Source organism: Symphalangus syndactylus, chromosome 5 (assembly GCF_028878055.3).
Source record: "Symphalangus syndactylus isolate Jambi chromosome 5, NHGRI_mSymSyn1-v2.1_pri, whole genome shotgun sequence".
Classification (NCBI taxonomy): Eukaryota; Metazoa; Chordata; class Mammalia; order Primates; family Hylobatidae; genus Symphalangus; species Symphalangus syndactylus.
Genome location: NC_072427.2, coordinates 98,219,962 through 98,239,696, shown reverse-complemented (window position 1 = coordinate 98,239,696; position 19,735 = coordinate 98,219,962). Strand labels below are relative to the sequence as shown.

General features: G+C 45.6%; 1 protein-coding gene across 2 annotated transcripts in view; it reads left to right on the top strand.

Moving 5' to 3' along the window:
- HUNK (hormonally up-regulated Neu-associated kinase) overlaps positions 1-19,735 on the top strand; it is a 137,128-nt gene that overhangs the window by 109,011 nt on the left and 8,382 nt on the right. For both annotated transcript variants that reach the window (XM_055279480.2, XM_055279479.2), the window contains 3 exons: positions 665-827; positions 9,277-9,360; positions 15,853-15,900. In XM_055279480.2, coding sequence (XP_055135455.1) covers positions 665-827; positions 9,277-9,360; positions 15,853-15,900 — 295 coding nt within the window. The remainder of the gene's footprint in view (positions 1-664; positions 828-9,276; positions 9,361-15,852; positions 15,901-19,735) is intronic.

Genomic DNA, 19,735 nt, shown 5'->3' with positions numbered 1-19,735 from the left:
CAAGGAGTTTATCTTCACAGTACCCCTGTGAAGCAGCTTTAACTCTCTTCCTCTGAGAGCACCCCACTTTGCAGCTGAGCCCTGAACCCCCCATGTAAGAATTTATGAGCTCTTTCTGTTCCCCTAAACATGATCTGGCTAGTTCCAGAATATCTTCCTTTTCTACCCCAAAATCCAGAGTCAGGGTGGCTTCTGCTATGGCAACAAATACATTTTAAGGAAAGAATGTGTGATCATAAGGAAATCTGGGGGACAGTTGGGAAATTTGAGTATAATCTGGGTATTAGATGCTATTAAGTGATTATTAAAATTGTATTGGGTATGTTGATGGTGTTGTGGTTCTGCGGGGGACATCTTTGGTTTTTGAAGGTGCACACAAGGGTTAAGGGGTAAAATGTCATGATGTTTGTAATTTAAAATACTTCAGCAAAAAAAAAAAAAATGCAAGGATAGCAAAGTGATCACTGGTACATCTAGATGATGGTATACATAAAGTGATTGTACTATTCCCTCCACTTTTCTGAATATGTGAACATTTTCAAAATAAAAACTCAAGTCAGTGAATGAATGAGTGAATGAATGAAGCTGATTGTGCCCAGGGAGTCTGTGTGGGGCTCTCTGTGAAGTGCAGGGGTGACTGGTCCTCTCTCTGTGCGCCTCGCAGGATTTCTCTGGAAGACCTGAGCCCGAGCGTCGTGCTGCACATGACCGAGAAGCTGGGTTACAAGAACAGCGACGTGATCAACACCGTGCTCTCCAACCGCGCCTGCCACATCCTGGCCATCTACTTCCTCTTAAACAAGAAACTGGAGCGCTATTTGTCAGGGGTAAGTGTGACCCTAGAGGTGATCATCTCTGCTGCCTGTGGAAAAAAGAGCTCCTACACCCGAAGTGTTTCTCAGTTGCTGACACTTGATCCAAGCTGCTAATTTAATCTAATGTGAGGCTGAGTTTTCTGAATGTGGGATAAAGTCGTAGCTAAACCTGCTTCTCAGGGAGTGCCTTTTATCCGCAATGTTTTTCAAATACTCTCCCACCGAGTTAAGTCTTGGGCAGAATTGGGATGGGTTCAAGCCTCTTTTTCCTTCAACAGCTCTGTTGCCTTTTTTTTGTTCTGCTCCCTCTTAGCTCTTTGGGTTCTCCATGTTGGAGGCATCGGAGGGTTCTCTGGTCATAAAACTTAGGTGGCAGTGCCTCCCGGGCATTTGTCTCTGAACTGTGGTACTATATATGAGAAAGCCACTATTTAGGTTTAACTTCTCCAGAAAATAAGAACAAAACTGGACTTCCCTGGCCTGACTCTGGCACCTTCCCTCAGTCTGAGTGTCAGAAAGTCCAAGTGTCCGGTGTCACCTGCGAGGTACCTTTGGGGTTTCCACAGCGTGGGGTGGATGGTGGGACCCTGACACCCTGTCCTCTTCATCATTTTTGCCACAGGCAGTTTCTGTGTGCCTGAGTAAGAGAATTTATGTGCCTTAAATTGGCTCTCTCCAAATGGACAATGGCTTAAAAAGAATTCTGCAAATTGGATCCAAGACAATATGGAGTCTGCATACAGCAGCTCGTGCTTTTACTCAGAATGGTGGGTGCTGACCAGCTCTAACAGGGAGTCACCCAAAGAAATTCAGAATTGCCAGGAAGCCTATCTGAAATTTGACTGAGTGTTCACTTTCACGAAGGACCACCTTCACCCTGGGCCTCTTGCGCCTTGACATCTGATGGCGTGGAGTTGTCACTGTTAGGAAGACATTTACCATCCAGAACATGTGCTATTTGAAGTCACGTGATAGCCCAATATGTCACCAAATTTCACTAGACAATAGGCTTAGAAACCTTTTTGAGGTTTCTATATGAGAGCTAAAGATGAAAATCTACCTGCAGTTGGGGAAATGATATTCTCGCTGGCATGGTGGAGATGACCAAATTAATACCCAGAGGACAAGGTGGTCAGTGTGTATCTTTTGTTAGCAAATCGATTTGGGAGCCGTCTAGAAAGCATTGCTGAACAGATGAAGATGCTCCACGGGAGGTTGGTTAAACATTTGGATGAAAGTACAGATGTTTCTAAGCTGATTTAGCTCAGAATATTGGCTAGATTGTGCTTCCACAGGAAATTATCCACAGAACTACTTTTTTTTTTTTTTTTTTTTTTTTGTGAACCACCAAAGGAAAGATCTACATGAGAAGAAATACTCTCAACAGTAAAAAGCTTTAACAGTGTTTTATGGGGGGAAAAAACGTGCTCTGTATGATGGGGTGGCACCTCTCTGATGGGGACAGAGTCAACGCTTTGAGTTAGATTTCACAGATGGTGTCACTGTGGCTGCCTTGCTCATAGAAAGCTACTGGAGAAGAGATATCAAATCCAGAAAGGCAGGACTTTCAACATATAGTATACTATTTATTTTATTTTATTATATGATGAGAGATTCAGAAAATCTCTTGCATCACACAGCAGTTCTCTGTTCTTTCATTACGAGGAACATAAAAGACATACTGGACTTGAAGCTGTTTCTCTCTCATTTCTCTTGTTTTAATTGTTTTTTTGAGACTTTTTTTTTTTTTTTTTGAGACAGTCTCGCTCTGTCACCTAGGCTGGTGTGCAGTGGGACAATCTCGGCTCACTGCAACTTCTGCCTCCCAGGTTCAAGTGATTCTCCTGCCTCAGCCTCCTGAGTAGCTGGGACCACAGGCACGTGCCACCACGCTTGGCTAATTTTTGTATTTTTAGTAGAGATGGAGTTTTGCCATATTGGCCAGGCTGGTCTCAAACTCCTGACTTCAAGTGATTCTCCTACCTCAGCTTCCCAAAGTGCTGGGATTATAGGCATGAACCAAAGCACCTGGCCCTCTTTCTTTTTTATTTTGAGTTGAGGTCTCACTGTGTCACCCAGGCTAGAGTGCAGTGGCGTGATCTCGGCTCACTGCAACATCTACTTCCTGGGTTCAAGCGATTCTCCCACCTCAGTGTCCTGAGTAGCTGGGACTACAGGCACGCACCACCATGACCAACTAATTTTTGTATTTTTGGTAAAGACGGGGTTTTGCCATGTTGCCCAGGCTGGTCTTGAATTCCTGAGCTCAAGCAATCTGCCCACCTTGGCCTCCCAAAGTGCTAGGAATACAGCTGTGAGCCACTATGCCCGGCCTCATTTCTCTTTTGTAAAAAGACTGTATTCCCCAAACTTCTTTCTCATACTTTAAAATTTCTATTTATTATGTATCTTATAGCATACATGATATATTTGTACAATGTTACATGCTTATAATTTATAAATATGCATATATTGTAGGTGCCTGCTTAACAAGTTTGTCACACATAAGGGATTAGGGTCATACCATTTGGACACCACCATGCTACAGAGGATAAAAGTTAAGAATTTAAATAGTCTTCAGATAAAAGGAAGAAAAGAGGGTTAAGGCACTGATTTTCTTTTTCAGGTGATGAATGCTATTCAAAACTTTGTTATTCAAATGTGTTTTCACGAAACTGACTATATTATAAAATTCATGATTTCACTTATTAGAGAATGACATTGCTACTTTCCCAAGTAAGTTAACAGTTCCAAACATTCTTCTTTTGGTGGAACTAGTTCTTCAGGTGCTGACCAAGTAAGATGGAGGGGTCTTAGGTTTTAAAAAACTTTCCTATGTTTGCTTCCACATTTAGAGATACAAGCTTTTGTCATTCACGCTCTTCTTAAACAATTACATAGCTAATGCTAAGCAAGAGAGACATTTTGTCTGAAGCTTTTTTGTCTTTTAAAACCAAAACAAAACAAAAAGAGTCTCACTCTGTTGCCCAGGCTGGAGTGCAGTGGCACAATCATGGATCACTGGAGCCTCGACTTCCCGGGTTCAAGCCATCCTCCTATAGTCCCAGCTATTCAGGAGGCTGGGGCAGGAGGATCGCTTGAGCCTGGGAAGTGGAGGCTAATTGTATTTTTTGTAGAGATGGGGTTTCACCCTGTTGCCCAGGCTGGTCTCGAACTCCTGGGCTCAAGCAGTCCGCCCGCCTAGGCCTCCCAAAGTGCTGGGATTACAGGCGTGAGCCACTGCGCCTGGCCTGAAGCTCTTAGACTGTGTCCTGATGTGCCTGGGTGTGTTGCCAGCTGCTGCATTTCTGCCTGTCTGCTTTGCCCAGCATCCAGGTTGCAAGTGTTGCAAAGCAGAGTGTGGCTTTGTCATCTGAGAACATTATCTGGAAACTCAGCTGGTGTCATTCTAACTGGAAAAGGTTTGGGGGTCGTTTTCAATTAAATTTATTTAATTGACCAAAAAAATGGTATATATTTATCCTGTACAACATGATGCTTTGAAATATATATACATTGTGGAATGGCTAAATCAAGCTAAATAATATATGTATAACCACACAAATTTATCATTTATTTGTGGTGAGACCATTGAAAATCTACTCTCTTAGCAATTTACAATAATAAATACACTGTTATTAACTATAGTCACCACATTGTTCAATCATGTCTTGAATTTTTTTCCTCCTGTTTAACTGAAATTTTGTATCTTTTGACCAATATCGCTTCTGCCCACTTTCCCTCATCCCCTTCAGCCCCTGGTAACCATCATTCTACTCTACTTCTATGACCTACAGTAAGTGAGATCATACACTATTTGTCTTTCTGTGCCTAGCTTATTTCACTTAGCATAATGTCCTCTAGGTTCATCCAGATTGTCAAAAATGACAGAATTTCTGTCTTTTTAAAGGTTGAATAGTATTCCATTATATATATGTACCACACACTTTCTTTATTCATTCATCTGTTGATGGACACAATAGCCATTTCCTGGCTATTGTAAATAATGCTGCATTGAACATGGGGTGGGGGTGCATATGTGTCTTCAGCATATTGATTTCATCTCCTTTGGATATAGACCCAGAAGTGGAATTGCTGGATCACATGGTAGTTTTACTTTTACTTTTTTGAGGAACCATACTGATTTCCATAATGGTTGTACTGATTTACATTCCCACCGACAGTGTGCAAAGGTTCTTTCTTCTCCACATCCTCTCCAGCATGTGGTACCTTCCATCTTTATGATAAAAGCTATTCTTCCAGATGTGAGGCAGTATCTCATTGTAGCTTTAATTTGCATTTCTCTTATGATTGGTGATGTTGAGCATACCTATTGGCCATTTCTTTTTTTTTCTTTTTTTTTTTTTTTAAGAGAGAGTCTTACTCTGTCACCAGGCTGGAGTGCAGTGGCATGATCTCGGCTCACTGCAACCTCTATTCACTGCAACCTCTGCCTCCCGGGTTCAAGCGATTCTCCTGCCTCAGTCTCCTGAGTAGCTGGGACTACAGGTGCACACCACCACGCCCAGCTAATTTTTGTATTTTTAGTAGAGACAGGGTTTCACCATGTTGGCCAGGATGGTCTCGATCTCTTGACCTTGTGATCCACCCACCTCAGCCTCCCAAAGTGCTGGGATTACAGGTGTGAGCCACTGCGCCGAGCCCCTATTGACCATTTCTATGTCTTCTTTTGAGAAATGTCTTCAGATCCTGTGTGCACTTTTTAATTGGATTGTTTCCTGGCTATTGAGTTGTTTGCATTGTTTATATGTTGTCAGATGTATGGTTTATACAAATATTTTATCCGATTCCATAGGTCTCTTTACTCTGTTGATTATTTCCTTTGTTGTGCAGAGCTTTTGAGTTTGATGTAATTACATTTGTCTATTTGTGCTTTTGTTGCCTGTGCTTTGGGAGTCATGTCCAAAAAAATCATTGTCCAGACCAATGTAATGGAGCTTTTTCCGTAGGTTGTCTTCTAGCAGTTTTATAGTTTCGAATCTTGTTTGTTTGTTTATTTATTTATTTATTTTTTGAGATGAAGTCTCACTCTGTCACCCAAGCTGGAGTGCAGTAGCGTGATCTCAGCTCACTGCAACCTCTGCCTCCCGGGTTCAAGCGATTCTCCCGCCTTAGCCTCCTGAGTAGCTGGGATTACACGTGTGCGCCACCATCCCTGGCAAATTTTTGTACTTTTAGTGGAGACGGGGGTTTCACTATGTTGGCCAGGCTGGTCTCAAACTCCTGACCTTGTGGTCCACCCGCCTCGGCCTCCCAAAGTGCTGGGATTATAGGTGTGAGCCACCGCACTGGGCCTAAGTCGTCGTCGTCGTCTTTTTATTTTTTTTTTTGAGACGGAGTCTTGCTCTGTCGCCAGGCTGGAGTGCAGTGGCACGATCTCGGCTCACTGCAACCTCCACCTCCCAGCTTCAAGCAATTCTCCTGCCTCAGCCTTCTGAGTAGCTGGGATTACAGGCACCTGCCTTCCACCACACCCAGCTAATTTTTGTATTTTTAGTAGAGATGGGGTTTCACCAAGTTGGCCAGACTGGTCTCGATCTCTTGACCTTGTGATCCGCCTGCCTCTGCCTCCCAAAGTGCTGGGATTACAGGTGTGAGCCACTGTACCCGGCCCGGTCCTAAGTCTTTTTTTTTTTTTTTTTTTTTTTTTTTGAGATGGAGTTTCTTTCTTGTTACCCAGGCTGGAGTGCAATGGTAAGATCTCCACTCACTGCAACCTCCGCCTCCCAGGTTCAAGAGATTCTCCTGCCTTAGCCTCCCAAGTAGCTGTGATTACAGGCATGCGCCACCACGCCCAGCTAATTTTGTATTTTTAGTAGAGATGGGGTTTCTCCATGTTGGTCAGGCTGGTCTTGAACTCCTGACCTCAGGTGATCCGCCCACCTCAGCCTCTCAAAGTGCTGGGATTACAGGCGTGAGCCACTGTGGCCTGGGCCTAAGTCTTTAACTCATTTTGAGTTGACTTTTGCAGATGATGTGAGATGGGGTCTGATTTCATTCTCTGTGGATGTCAAGTTTTCCAACACCATTTATTTAAGAGGATCTCCTTTCCCCATTCTGTGTTCTTGGCAGCTTTGTCAAAAAGTAATTGACCATAAGTGCATGGATTCATTTTTGGACTCTCTTTTCTATTCCATTGGTCTATGTGTCTCTGTTTTTATGCCAGTATCATGCTGTTTTGGTTTCTATAGCTTTGTGATATGTTTTGAAGTCAGGTGGTGTGATACCTAAGCTTTGATCTTATTGTTCAAAATGACTTTGGCTATTCAGGGTCTTTTGTGGTTCCATACAAATGTTAGGATTTTTTTTTCTGTTTCTGTGAAAAACGTCATTGGAATTTTGACAGGGATTCCATTAAATCCGTAGATTGATTAGTATAGTATGGACATTTTAATCACATTAATTATTCCAATCTATGAACATGGAATCTTTTCATTTACTTGTGTCTTCTTCAATTTCTTTCATCAATGTCTTATAGTTTTCAGTGTACAGATCTTTCACTTTCTTGGTTACATTTATTCCTAAGCATTTGATTTTTTTATGGCTATTGTAAGTGGCATTGATTTCATTTTTGAATAGTTTGTTGTTAGTGTATGAAAACACTATTGATTTTTGTATATTGATTTTGCATTCTACAACTTTACTAAATTCATTTAGTAGTTCAAACAGTTTTTTGGTAGTCTTTAGGGTTTTCTATATATAAGATTGTGTATCTGCAAACAGGGACAGTTGAACTTCCTTTCCAATTTTGATTCCTTTTATTTATTTATTTACTTATTTATTTATTTTAACAATTTCCCAAATATTTTTATTTTTTCTTCAACTTTTATTTTAAGTTCCGGGGTACATGTTTAGGATGTGCAGGTTTGTTACATAAGTAAACATGTGCCATGGTGGTTTGCTGCACAGATCAACCCATCACCTAGGTATTAATCCCAGCATTCCTTAGCTATTCTTCCTGAGGGTGCCTTTGATTTCTTTCTCTTGCCTAAGTGCTCTGGCTAGGACATGCAGTACTATGTTGAATAGAAGTGGTGAGAGTGGGCTTCTTTGTCTTATTCCTGAACAAGTTGTCTGTGGGGATTAATTCAATCTAGTTAGAAACACCTGCTTGCCTAGAGTGTGGATTCTCAGACCAGTTGTGAGTTTTATGATGTCTGTTTCACATTTAATTCTTAAATCATAGGGCGTACCTAGTCTGAGAATCCATACTCTAGGCAAGTGGCTGTTTTTAACTAGAGTGAATTAATCCCTACAGACAACTCAACTGCTCAGTAATTTCTGCATATGGCTAATTTAATTGTACTGTATGCACTGTCCCGGTTATTAATTTTATCAACCAATTATTTATACCCTGTGTATAATTTTGAAGCCCAATCTAGTGAACTAAAAAGTAAAATGTTATCTCTTAATTGTCGTCTCTTCCCATCTCTTTTGGTTTCCTCTTTTTAAAACCACGAAGCTTGTATTTTAAGATAGAGAGCCTGTAAGGGCATTTATTAACTATTTGTTGGTTGATTAATTAATTCATGTTTTTATTTTACCCATCTCCAGACGGGATTGCACCTGCCTCAGCTTAGGTGCAGCTGTTTATCTTCTTCTTTGAGCTATGTTATGAATTGTTGTGGCTTTCATTTGGGTGGTGGTAGTGGGGAGCAGTGTGTACGTGTGTTTGTGTGTGTGTGTGTGTGTGCACTGTTTTTTGTTTTTTGTTTATTTTTATTTTTATTTTTTTGAGAGACAGAGTCTCACTCTGTCACCCAGGCTGGAGTGCAGTGGCGTGATCTTGGCTCACTGCAACCTCCACCTCCCAGATTCAAGTGATTCTCCTGCCTCAACCACCCGAGTAGCTGGGACTACAGGCGTGTGCCACCACGCTCGGCTATTTTTGTATTTTTACTAGAGACAGGGTTTTGCCATGTTGGCCAGGCTGGTCTCGAACTCCTGACCTCAGGTGATCCACCCGCCTCGGCCTCCCAAAGTGCTGGGATTACAGGTAAGAGCCACTGCGCCCAGCCCTGTGCTGTTTTAAAATAAAGCAAACAAGCAAGATCTATGTTCTATGTAGTGGTTCAATAAAATAAGTTATTCTTTCCAGCTCATTTTCTTGGTTTCTACGTTCATGTTTTTGAGTAGTCTTATTGCACAGATAAAAGAACTGAGGCCCTGCAGGGGGCAGTGATCTACTCAGGGTCACCTGGCCCTTTGCTGGAAGCAATAGTAACGCAAGTAGGTGACCCGACTCTGCGCCCAGGGCTCTCCCCACGCTGCATCCTGCCTGCAGGCCATCCTGGGGTCAGACTTGATGCTGCAATTTACTGGCCTGCCAAACATTTCCAGTGTTCTCTCAGCCAAGCACTGGTTTAAAAATTAATGACTGCTTAATGGGCATTTCTATTTCTGAGAGTTGAACTGTGCTTTTTCTTTTCTCCTCTGGTAGAAATCTGACATCCAGGACAGCCTCTGCTACAAGACCCGGCTTTACCAGATAGAAAAGTACAGGGCCCCCAAGGAGTCCTATGAGGTGAGTGACCCCTGAAGCAAACCTCAGGGTCTCTTAGGAAGGGTGGATTTCCATTTGCAGTAATTGGAAAAGAAACCAATTACTGTGGGACACTGAAGTAGCAAAAGACACATACTTACACTCATAACTGAGCCCTTGAGAAATGGTTTACAGTGGAACTGGCTTCGTGGTGTCTAAACCATGGTTCTCAGCTGTGGCTGCATGTTAAAGTCACGGGGAGCGTTTAAACATCTGGATGCCCAGGCCGCACCTCAGACCCGTTCCATTGAATCTTGGGAGGTGAGACTCAGGTATCAGGAGTTTTTAAAGCTCCCTGGATGTTCCAATGAGCAGCCAAAGTTGAAAACTATTGTCAGGATCTCCCAAAATGAAAAAGATGTTTCAGTGTTTCACCCATATGTGAGTGAAAGTAGCAAAAATTGATCTCATAGAAGTACAGAGTAAAACTGTGGTTATTAGAGGCTTGGAATGGCAGGGGGAAGGGAGGGTAGAGAGAGGTTGCTTAACGAACATGAAATTACGGCTAGACAGAAGGAGTAAGTTCTGGTGTTCTGTGGCACTGTAGGGTGACTATAGTTAACAATAACTTATTATGTATATTCAAAAAGCTAAAAGAGAATTTTGAATGTTCCCGATAAAAAGAAATGATAAATATTTGAGGTAATAAATATGCTGATCACCCTGATTTGATCATTACATGTTGAATACATAGATGGAAATATCACTCTCTGTCCCATAAAAAAGATGTATAATGATTATGCGTCAACTAAAAATAAAAGGAAAAAAATGCAAATGCTAGAAAAAAATGAGATGCTTAAAAATAGAGCTGAGTGTAGCACGTGGCATCAGAAGAAAGTGAGATGAGGAACGGGAAAGTTTGGGATCAGGCAGGCTTTCCTGGCCAGCTGTCCCTGGTGACCTGATGTAGCCTGGGACGTACCTAGAGAAAAAGAACACAACTGTTTGATTTCAGAATAAAAACTAGGCTCCTGTAGCAAACATCCCACATCCATGTTTGTTGGGAAACTGTGCCTGTGAATTCCAGATCCAGGGAGGGGGCCAGGGGTGGGGTGTGGCCTCAGGGCCCCTCATCCACTTTTTGCCACACAAGCTCTTCTTTCCCTCAGTGATTTTCCTGGGAACCTCCTTCCCTTTTCCCTCTGGAGCCTGTTTATGTCCCCTGAGTGTCCTTGCCACAGGAACCTCTCTCCTGGGACACCCAGGTCTATTAGTCTGTTCTCACGCTGCTAATAAAGACATACCCGAGACTGGGTAATTTATAAAGGAAAGAGGTTTAATGGACTCACAGTTTCACATGGCTGGGGAGGCCTCACAATCATGGCGGAAGGTAAATGAGGAGCAAAGTCACGTCTTACATGGCGGCAGGCAAGAGAGCTTGTGTAGGGGAACTCCCCTTTATAAAACCATCAGATCTTGTGAGACTTATTCACTACCATGAGAACAGTATGGGAGAAACTGCCCCCATGATTCAGTGATCTCCACCTGTCCCCACCCTTGACACATGAGGATTATTACAATTCAAGGGGAGATTTGGGTGGGGACAAATCATGTCACCCACCCAGAAGTTCCTTCATTTGAGAAGGGATCAAAAAGGGACCCTTTGTCTATGCCCCGGCGAGGTCACTGAGCCTGGCCTCTCCCCTCTTTCCATTTCCGACGTAAAGTTTTCATCCTGATCCCATGAGCGGTGCACATCACCCTAGAAGATTCTTTTCTGGGCTTGTCTTGCACGCAGGGCTACAGTGGAGCCTGGTGGTTACCGGGGCCCACACTGGGCTCTTAGGCAGCCAGTGAAGCAGGTGTCCAGAGACACTGATGACAGGGAGTGCCCAGATGCAGGGCTCTGTTGTGAATGTGAGGGGAGCTCAGGAGAGGGACTTGCCCCCAGCATCGAGGTGGGCAATGGCACAGGTCTCCATTTCAGACAGACCCTGGGGCAGAGAGAGAGGAGAAACTGGCAAAGACAGGGCTGGGGGTGGCCGGCAGGGGGCGGGGCAGCCAGAAGGCAGTGATGCTGGGGTGGGGCCCTTGGGAACAGAGGAAAGGTCACACGTGAAATGGTCAGCATTGTCTACTGGGCAGCTAGTTGTCCTGAGGAGGTTAGAAAGAACAGCTTCGTGAAGTGCCAAAGGCAGAAGAGAGGTTGCATGGATTTGGGGGGTGGGAGAGGGGAACTGAAGTCAGTGAGCATCTGCCTCTCCGTCAGTGACACTGCAGTGAAGGGAGAGAACATGACCTCGATAGAAGGATGCTCGAGGCCAGGCAGGAATGGTGGGCCTTAGCCTTGACCCCAGGCTGGATGCCCCCTTCCTCAAGACAGGCTGTGGGGCTCGGGGAAGATGAGGATGGAGACAAGCCCTTTGGAGGTGGGCTGCAGCTGCAGCTGCAGAAACGAAGCCACAAGCCCAGGTGTGGCTTTCAGGCTTAAAGCCAGAGAGCCAGGTGGTAGGGACCCAGATGCCCCCTGAACTCTAGACCCCTCTGGCCAGTTGCTTACTAAATGTTAACCCCCTCTTGCATGAATGAAGGCGTCTTGAATCTAGCACGCTCTGAACCAGACTCTCCCCCCACCCACTCCGTCCCCCACCACAGTAGCAGCCCCATCCTCCCAGCAGTGCAGGGAAGAAACCCAAGAGTCCTTGACTTTGACCCTCCCCTTACCCCCAGAGCCAACCCACCGCCACATTCTGCCAATTTGACTGCTAAACCCCTCCAACCCCTGCACTCTTTCTGTCTCCATCCCCACACCTGGTCCCAGCCACATCACCTCTGTCCTGGACTTCTGCTATGCCCTCCTAACTGACTCTCTTGCTTCCGGGATGGTGGCCCGCCACTCTCTCTTGCCTGGCCGTCAGAGCGAGCTTTTCACCATCACACCGCATCATGTCACTTTCCTGCTTGAGACCTTCGGAGGCTTCCTTCATTTGCCAGGCAGACTCCGTGCATGGTCGCCCTGTGTGGTTCAGCCCCAGCTTGCTTCTCCTGCCTTGTCTCCTAGCCACATGGCCCACACACAGCGCTGCATCCCGCCCTGTGCTCAGTCCACAGCCTTCAGGCTTGCTGTGATCTCTCTGCCTGCGGGGGCTGTGCACATGCCACTCCCTCTTCCAGAATGTTTTCCCTGCTCCTCTTTGCTAAACCTAAGTGTCTTCAGACCCCAGAGCAAGATCACCTCCCCATGGGCCCCTGCTGTTCCCTGACCTCTGCCATCCAGTCTTATGCTATCGATCCTATCTGCCTACCACGTTCTACATCCTGGGGCCTGTCCCATTTGCAGCTGTTTATTTGTTTTGGGGTTGTTTGATTAACATTTCTCCCTCTGGGCTGTGAGTTCCAGAAGAGTGGGCTCTGCGTCCCTTTTGCTCCTCACAATATTCCCAGAGGCCACATGATGCCTGGCATGTAGTAGGTGCTCAATAAATATTTGCTCAATAAACAAATGAAAAGATCAAGTGGGCCCTGATCAGAGTCTCAGAAAATGGATAGGACTGGAATAAGCAACCGGCATAGGTAGGACATTCCAGGTGGGATACCTGGCTGGATTAAAGGCAGGGGGATACCTGCAGCCTAGCACACATATGACGTTATCATCAGCAAATGGCCATGCCTTATGGCAGGGAGGGACCTCTTATGGTCACCTGCATTGAGGGTGGTCTCCCCAGCCAGAGTCCAGGGGATGCAGAATTCACTGTTAGACTTCCTCCCTTGTGCTTTGCATGTCACTCATGAGGGCCTCAAATAACAATGCAAATTTAGGTGCATGGAGAGCCCAATGTGTGTGCTCTAGGTGGCCCCTAAGCCACCTTGCCGATACCCTGGTCCACGCTGACCTCACACCCGCCCCACTGCGAGTGTGTGTCGGAAGGCCAGAAATAGAGTGGGAAAGTGGCCCTTCTTTCATCCCGATTCCTTTTCTGTATTATTTCCTCTGTCCTGAAGACACACGGCGAGCGTTTTAAACATTTGTTGAAATATTTAACGGTTAGGATTTAAACAGGAACACTAATGGGCAAACAGCATTCCATTTTCTATGATCCATTTGTTTCCTCTAAACTGCAGCGATACTTCTCTAATTAAATGACAGCTATTACCAGATGATCCAGCTTGTCTCCCGAGGAACCTAGAAAGTGGAGTGGGGCTAGTTCAGGAAAGGGAAGGGCCCAGGCCTCACAGGGAAGGTCCACTCAGAGCCAGAGGACCTTCCAGTCGTCCTCCGCACCACATGGCAGGGGGTGGCGCTGGATGGGGAGAGGGAGTGGTGGAGAGGTTTCAGACTGTGAGCAAACCAGGGTGTGGCCCAGGGCTCGTGTCCCCCAGGGCTGTCATCAAGCCGTGTCCCGGGCACTGAGTGCAAGCAGTGGCCTCTTTGTTCCTTTTGATTCCGGTTCGTTTTCTCCTAGGAGACAAAGGAGCTGAATTAAGTTGCAAAAACTTCCCTCTTGGGGTTACCGTGCAGTGATTTTACAACTTTACCATTTTCTCTACCTCTTTTTCCTGTCAAAGGCAGAGACCGTTTCTATAAAAGTGGGGTGCATTTCTCATCTGAGGACGCCTATCGTGTGTGCCCGACAGACTCCTTTTTCTGAAAAAGATAACCCCCCGGACTTTGGGGGTCGAGGTGGGGAGGTTATCATTTTTAAATTGGCTTATCAAAGCCATAGAGAGCCCAGAGCGAGTTTTGTTCAAGTCTTTTGAAAAATAATGTTAATGTATGGGAAAATGTCAAATCCAGCTAGGAGGTCTCCTCTGCAATGACAAAGTAATGTTGGAGTTTTGGAAGAAAACTGACAGAGAGGGTGGCGGGGAACTGGATTCGTCTGCTTGGCTGCTCTAACAAGCACTACAAAATGGGTAGAAATTTAACTTTTCACAGTTCTGGAGGCCAGGTTCAGGGCTTATGGATGCATCACTACAATCTCTGCCTTCATCTTCACACAGCATTCTCCTGTGTGTGTATCTGTGTCCCAATTTCCCTGTTCTTTTCTCTCCTCCCTCCCTCATTTTTCTCTCTTTTCTTTCTTTCTCTCTTTTCTTTTTTTTCTTTCTTTCTTTCTTTCTTTTTTCTTTCTTTCTCTTTCTTTCTTTCTCTCTCTCTTTCTCTTTTTCTTCCTCTTCTTTCTTCCTTTTTTCCTTCCCTCCCTCCCTCCCTCCCTCCTTTCTTTCTCTCTCTCTCTCTTTTTCTCCCTTCCCCATCCTCTCTCTTCCCCTCCCTTCCCCTCCCCTCCTTCCTTTTTCTTTCTTTGTTTCCAGGCCAAGCTAGAGTGCAATGACACAATCATATTTCATTTCAGCCTTGACCTCCCCGGCTCAGGTGATCCTCCCACCTCAGCCTCCCTAGTAGCTGGGACTATAGGCATGCACCATTATGCTTGGCTAATTTTTCGTAGAGAGGGTGTTTCAACATGTTGCCCAGCTGGTCTTGAACTCCTGAGCTTAAGCCATCTGCTCATCTCAGACTCCCATGTGGCTGGGATTACAGATGTGAGTCACCGTGCCTGGCCCAAATTTCCACATTTTTAAAGGACACCAGTCATACTGCATTAGGGCTCACCCTAATAGCCTCATTTAAACTTGATTACCTCTGTAAAGACTCTCTCTCCAAATAAGGTCAAATTCTGAGGTCCTGGGGTTAGACTTTAACCTATGAATTTTAGGAGAATACAGTTCAACCCAAACAGGAATGAAACATTTAAAAGCAGTTTTAAGTATTTTTTGTTGAATCAGAATCAGATCCAGCAATCTGAGCTGTTAGAAATCAGAAGTGTAGTTACTTGGCCGGGCTCAGTGCTCATGCCTGTAATCCCAGAACTTTGGGAGACCAAGACCGGTGGATCACTTGAGGTCAGGAGTTCAAGGCCAGCCTGGCCAACATGATGAAACCCCGTATCTACTAAAAATACAAAAATTAGCCGGGTGTGGTGGTGCACACCTGTAATCCCAGCTACTCGGGTGGCTGAGGCAGGAGAATTGCTTGAACCTGGGAGGCAGAGGTTGCAGTGAGCCAAGGTCGTGCTACTGCACTCTAACCTGGGTGACAGAGCAAGACTCGGTCTCAAAAAAAAAAAAAAAAAAAGAAATGTGGTTACTTTGAGGGACAGAATGCCTGGGAGAGGACATGGGGATGGCAGGGAGGACCTTCCAGATGCTGGCTGTGTTCTGTTTCTTGATCCAAGTGCCATTTCTGTGGGTGTCTTTGCTGTTTGAGAAAACATTGAGCCGCTGACTTATCATTAGAGTACTCCTCCATACGGCATCTTAGATTTTAATAAAAAGTTTACCTAGAAAATCCATTCAGCACACAAGTTAGGACATCTGCTGTCTACTTCCATGGCAATTTTAGGATTTGCTTTCTGTCTATGAAAACTGAAATGAATAATTCTCAACCAGAGCTGCAGGGCCATAGGGGAAGCATTTAGGGAATAAATAGCAGGTGCAGATTCTGGAATTGTTGAAGGATGTTCCTTTTCACAGGCCTCTCTGGACACCTGGACAAGAGATCTTGAATTCCATGCCGTGCAGGTAAGAACTTGGGGGATTATTATGTGTTAGTCAGGGTTCTCCAGAGAAACAGAACCAATAGAGAATGGAGAGAGAGAGAGAGATTGAGACTGAGATTTATGTTAAGGAGTTGGCTCAAACAATTGTGGGGGTTGGCAAGTCTGAAATCTGCAGGGCAGACCAGTAGGTTGGATGAGTTGATGTTGCAGCTTCAAGTCCAAAGGCCATCTAGAGGCAGAATTTCTTTTGCCAGAAGACCTCATTCTTTTTATTTTAAGGCTGTTGACTGATTGGATGAGACCCACCCACATTATGGAGGATAATCTACTTAAAGTCTACTAATTTAAATGTTAATCACTTTGTTTATTTATTTATTTATTTATTTATTTATTGAGTCTTGCTCTGTCGCCCAGGCTGGAGTGCAATGGTATGATCTTGGCTCACTGCAACCTCAGCCTGCCGGGTTCAAGCAATTCTCCTGCCTCAGCCTCCCAAGTAGCTGGGATTACAGGTGCCCACCATCATGCCTGGCTAGCTTTTGTATTTTTAGTAGAGATGGAGTTTCACCATGTTGGCCAGGCTGATCTCGAACTCCTGACCTCAAGTAATCCACCTGCCTCAGCCTCCCAAAGTGCTAGGATTATAGGCGTGAGCCACTGTGCCTGGCCTGTTAATCACATCTTTAAAACCACCTTCACAGAACCATCTAGACTGGTGTTTGGCCAAACAACTGGGTACTAATGGCCTAGGCAAATTGACATATGAAATTAACCATCACATATGATCCTAAGGGTTGGTCAGTCTCTGCCCAGGGCAGCAGGCTCTGCCAGCCCCATCCTTACCCAGAATTAAAACATGCAGAATCCTGTTGTGAGTGAGTTTATCAGAATCCCTTTAGATCACATTGGTTCTTGCTATGTGGAATTGACTGTTTTTTATTGTCTTGTTACAACTCTACACCTGGCTGTGCATTTCTGTTCCCACCTGTATGAGAAATGGAGTTTGCAGCTATCTAGAGCTTCCTGGCTCAATGGCCTAATTTATGAACAAACCCCCCCCCCTTTTTTTTTTTGAGGTGGAGTCTTGCTGTGTCACCCAGGCTGGAGTGCAGTGGTATGATCTTGGCTCACTGTAACCTCTGCCTTCCAAGCTCAAGTGATTCTCCTGTCTCAACTCTCAAGTAGCTGGGACTACAGACGCTCTCCACCATGCCAGGCTAATTTTTGTATTTTTAGTAGAGACAGGATTTCATCATCTTGGCCAGGCTGGTCTCAAACTCCTGACCTCAAGTGATCTGCCCGCCTCGGCCTCCCAAAGTGCTAGGATTACAAGCATGAGCCACTGCGCCCAGCCCAAAGCCCTCTTTTTATCCACTCACTTGTAGGTTTTTCTGCAGCAAAATCAGGTTTCTTCTTATGTGATGGGCAACAAGGAACCAAAACCAACCAGCCAACGACATCTGGGCCCTGGGCCATCCCAGGTGGCAGTGGTCAGCACTTGGTTCTGACACACCAAACAGCCTGGTGAGGCTTATTAATCATCAGAGGGAAGGAAAGCTCCAGAAAAGCCTGTGTTGAGCTGGACTTGATAGAGCTACTGAAAGAAAACTCGCCTCAGCTCCCAGCGCTCCTCTGCCACATGTGGAAAGAGGCAGATTTCCCAGGCAGCCATCCATCCTCCGGCCTGGGGTGATTAGGATGCAAAGCAAGCATCCGTCCCTGTTAAATGGATGCATTTGCTGTTCAGGCGATAAAGCAGGTGTGATGTGTGTTCATTGTTATCCTCCCAGAGCTGGGAAGGATCCACACTTTTGGTTACACGTGGGAAAACACCTCCCTCGGGGAGAAGTGAATTGCCCAAGGTCACCCAACAGATTATGGAGACAGCGAGGAATGGACTCCAGACTTGGGTACTGCCAAGCTGTGACCATGGCTGGGGTCCTCAGGTGAAGCACCCGCAGCAGCCACGCCGGGAAAGAAGGGGGTGGTGTGGGTCTTTGGAACACAGAAGCCTGGGGTCATTCTTCAGTGGCCATCACACCCCCAGTTGCGCAGCCATCAGGGAAGACTCTGAAGGGAACCAGCTCTCTGGAGCTTGGACCTCAGAGGCTAAGGATGGGTTTCCTCCTCCTGTAGGCATCTCTGTCTCCTCCACGGGACAATACACAACATGAAGGATCCTGGGTAAATGATTGTTCATGGGGCCGCGTTTTCAAAATGTCCCACTTTGCAAATGTCTGTGCACATCTGCAGTGGGTGGAAATAGTTGATAGAGAACAAGAAGCTGTTTAGTGTATGGCTTGCCTCTGGGGCCTCATGTGGTCTTTTCTCTGATCTGCCTTGGGAGATCTGGAACTGTGTCATGAATGTGCGAGAGGGTGGGCTTCAAACCGAGAGCTTGAATTCCATCGCCCACCCTCAAGTCCACGTGGGTGCTGGAGCCCATCGGAGGGAAGCCAGGAGTCTCTGCAGGCGGCAGCCTTGCCGTGTGAGGAGCTTGCAATGTGGAGGGGGAGGTGATAGTCCCTCTGAAGATCTGTTTCTGTTATGTAAGGCAATTTAGCATCCTGCTCCCTAGGAAATTTCTTTTGGAGAAAACAGGCCATGCAAATGAAAAAGTCTAATTGGGTGATTGGTTGCATTTGGTAACATGTGCTTGGAGGGCAGGGAGATTGGCTAGTTGTAAATAAACACGCTTTCTCTGGGCTGTTGACCCTTCTGCGTGGACTGACTCTGAGGTTTGTCCCCGACAGGGAGCAGGTGGGGTGAATTTCTTGATTTCTCCTTAGAAACCGGTTACTATGAAATCACTGATTCTTTTCAGCTGGAGAAGGATATTCTCGGGGTTCTTGGAGGACATACCAGGGTGTAGGATGTTGGGATGAAGTTCGTGGCCTTGGCAGGGTTTCCTGGAATTTTCTGCCTGGGGGTGCATTTTTCCTCTTTTCTGCCCGATAGCAGCTTTCTGCTCATTTCCAACTAGCCCCCTTGTCAGCGACAGGAGAAATTTGGTCTTACAGGCCAAACTTGGTCTCTTTCCACAGCAAACCCCCACGCATTACACACCACTAGGTGCCCATAGACCCTAACTGGGTGGTGATACTGGTCCGCAGAAGTATTGCATCTTGATTGTTAAGCTTTTGAGAACCCAAGGAGAGTTAGAAAGCAATGAAAAGAAACCTAGACAGCCACCGGCAGCTCTCAAGGCTATGGGCCACAGAGCAGCCTGAAAAAAAATGTTTGCTGATCGATTTAAAAAGCAATCCTAAAACAGAAGGAACTGCAGTGTTGTCTTTTCTGCCAAATATTGTTTGGAAATGTATGACAAAGGTGCATTTGATTACTTTTTCCTGTAGAAGGTGTTAGCAGGTAGAGCTGGTGACTTTTGCATAAAAATAGAGAAAGGGAACCAAGTAAAAGGAGATTGTGCCAGATTTTTCAGGAAAGCCGGTAACATTGCCTTTGCTGCTGGATGGGTGTGTGTCTGTCTCTGTGTGTGTAAGTGTGTGTGCAAAAGCTTGTTCTCCTTTGCCTTGGAGAAGGTGGCCTGTTGGTGTGTCATGCACACAAAGGGAGAGGAAAGCCGTGGAAAATGGTGATTGTCCTTTGCTGGCTTCAACCAAGGTGACCTGGAGGACACATTCCCCTTCATGGCATCCCAGATAACGCCCTGGAGCACAGAACCTTCTCTGGAACATTCGGATCCCACTGCAGGAGCCTAGGACTGTGGCATGCTCCTGCCTCTGGGCCTTTCCATCCCTGGAACCGCCTGACCCTGCCCCCGGCTCTGAGAGTGTGGTGTCAAGTCAAGGGTTGACAACATCAACTTCAGGGCTGGGAAAATCCGCGTTTCCATC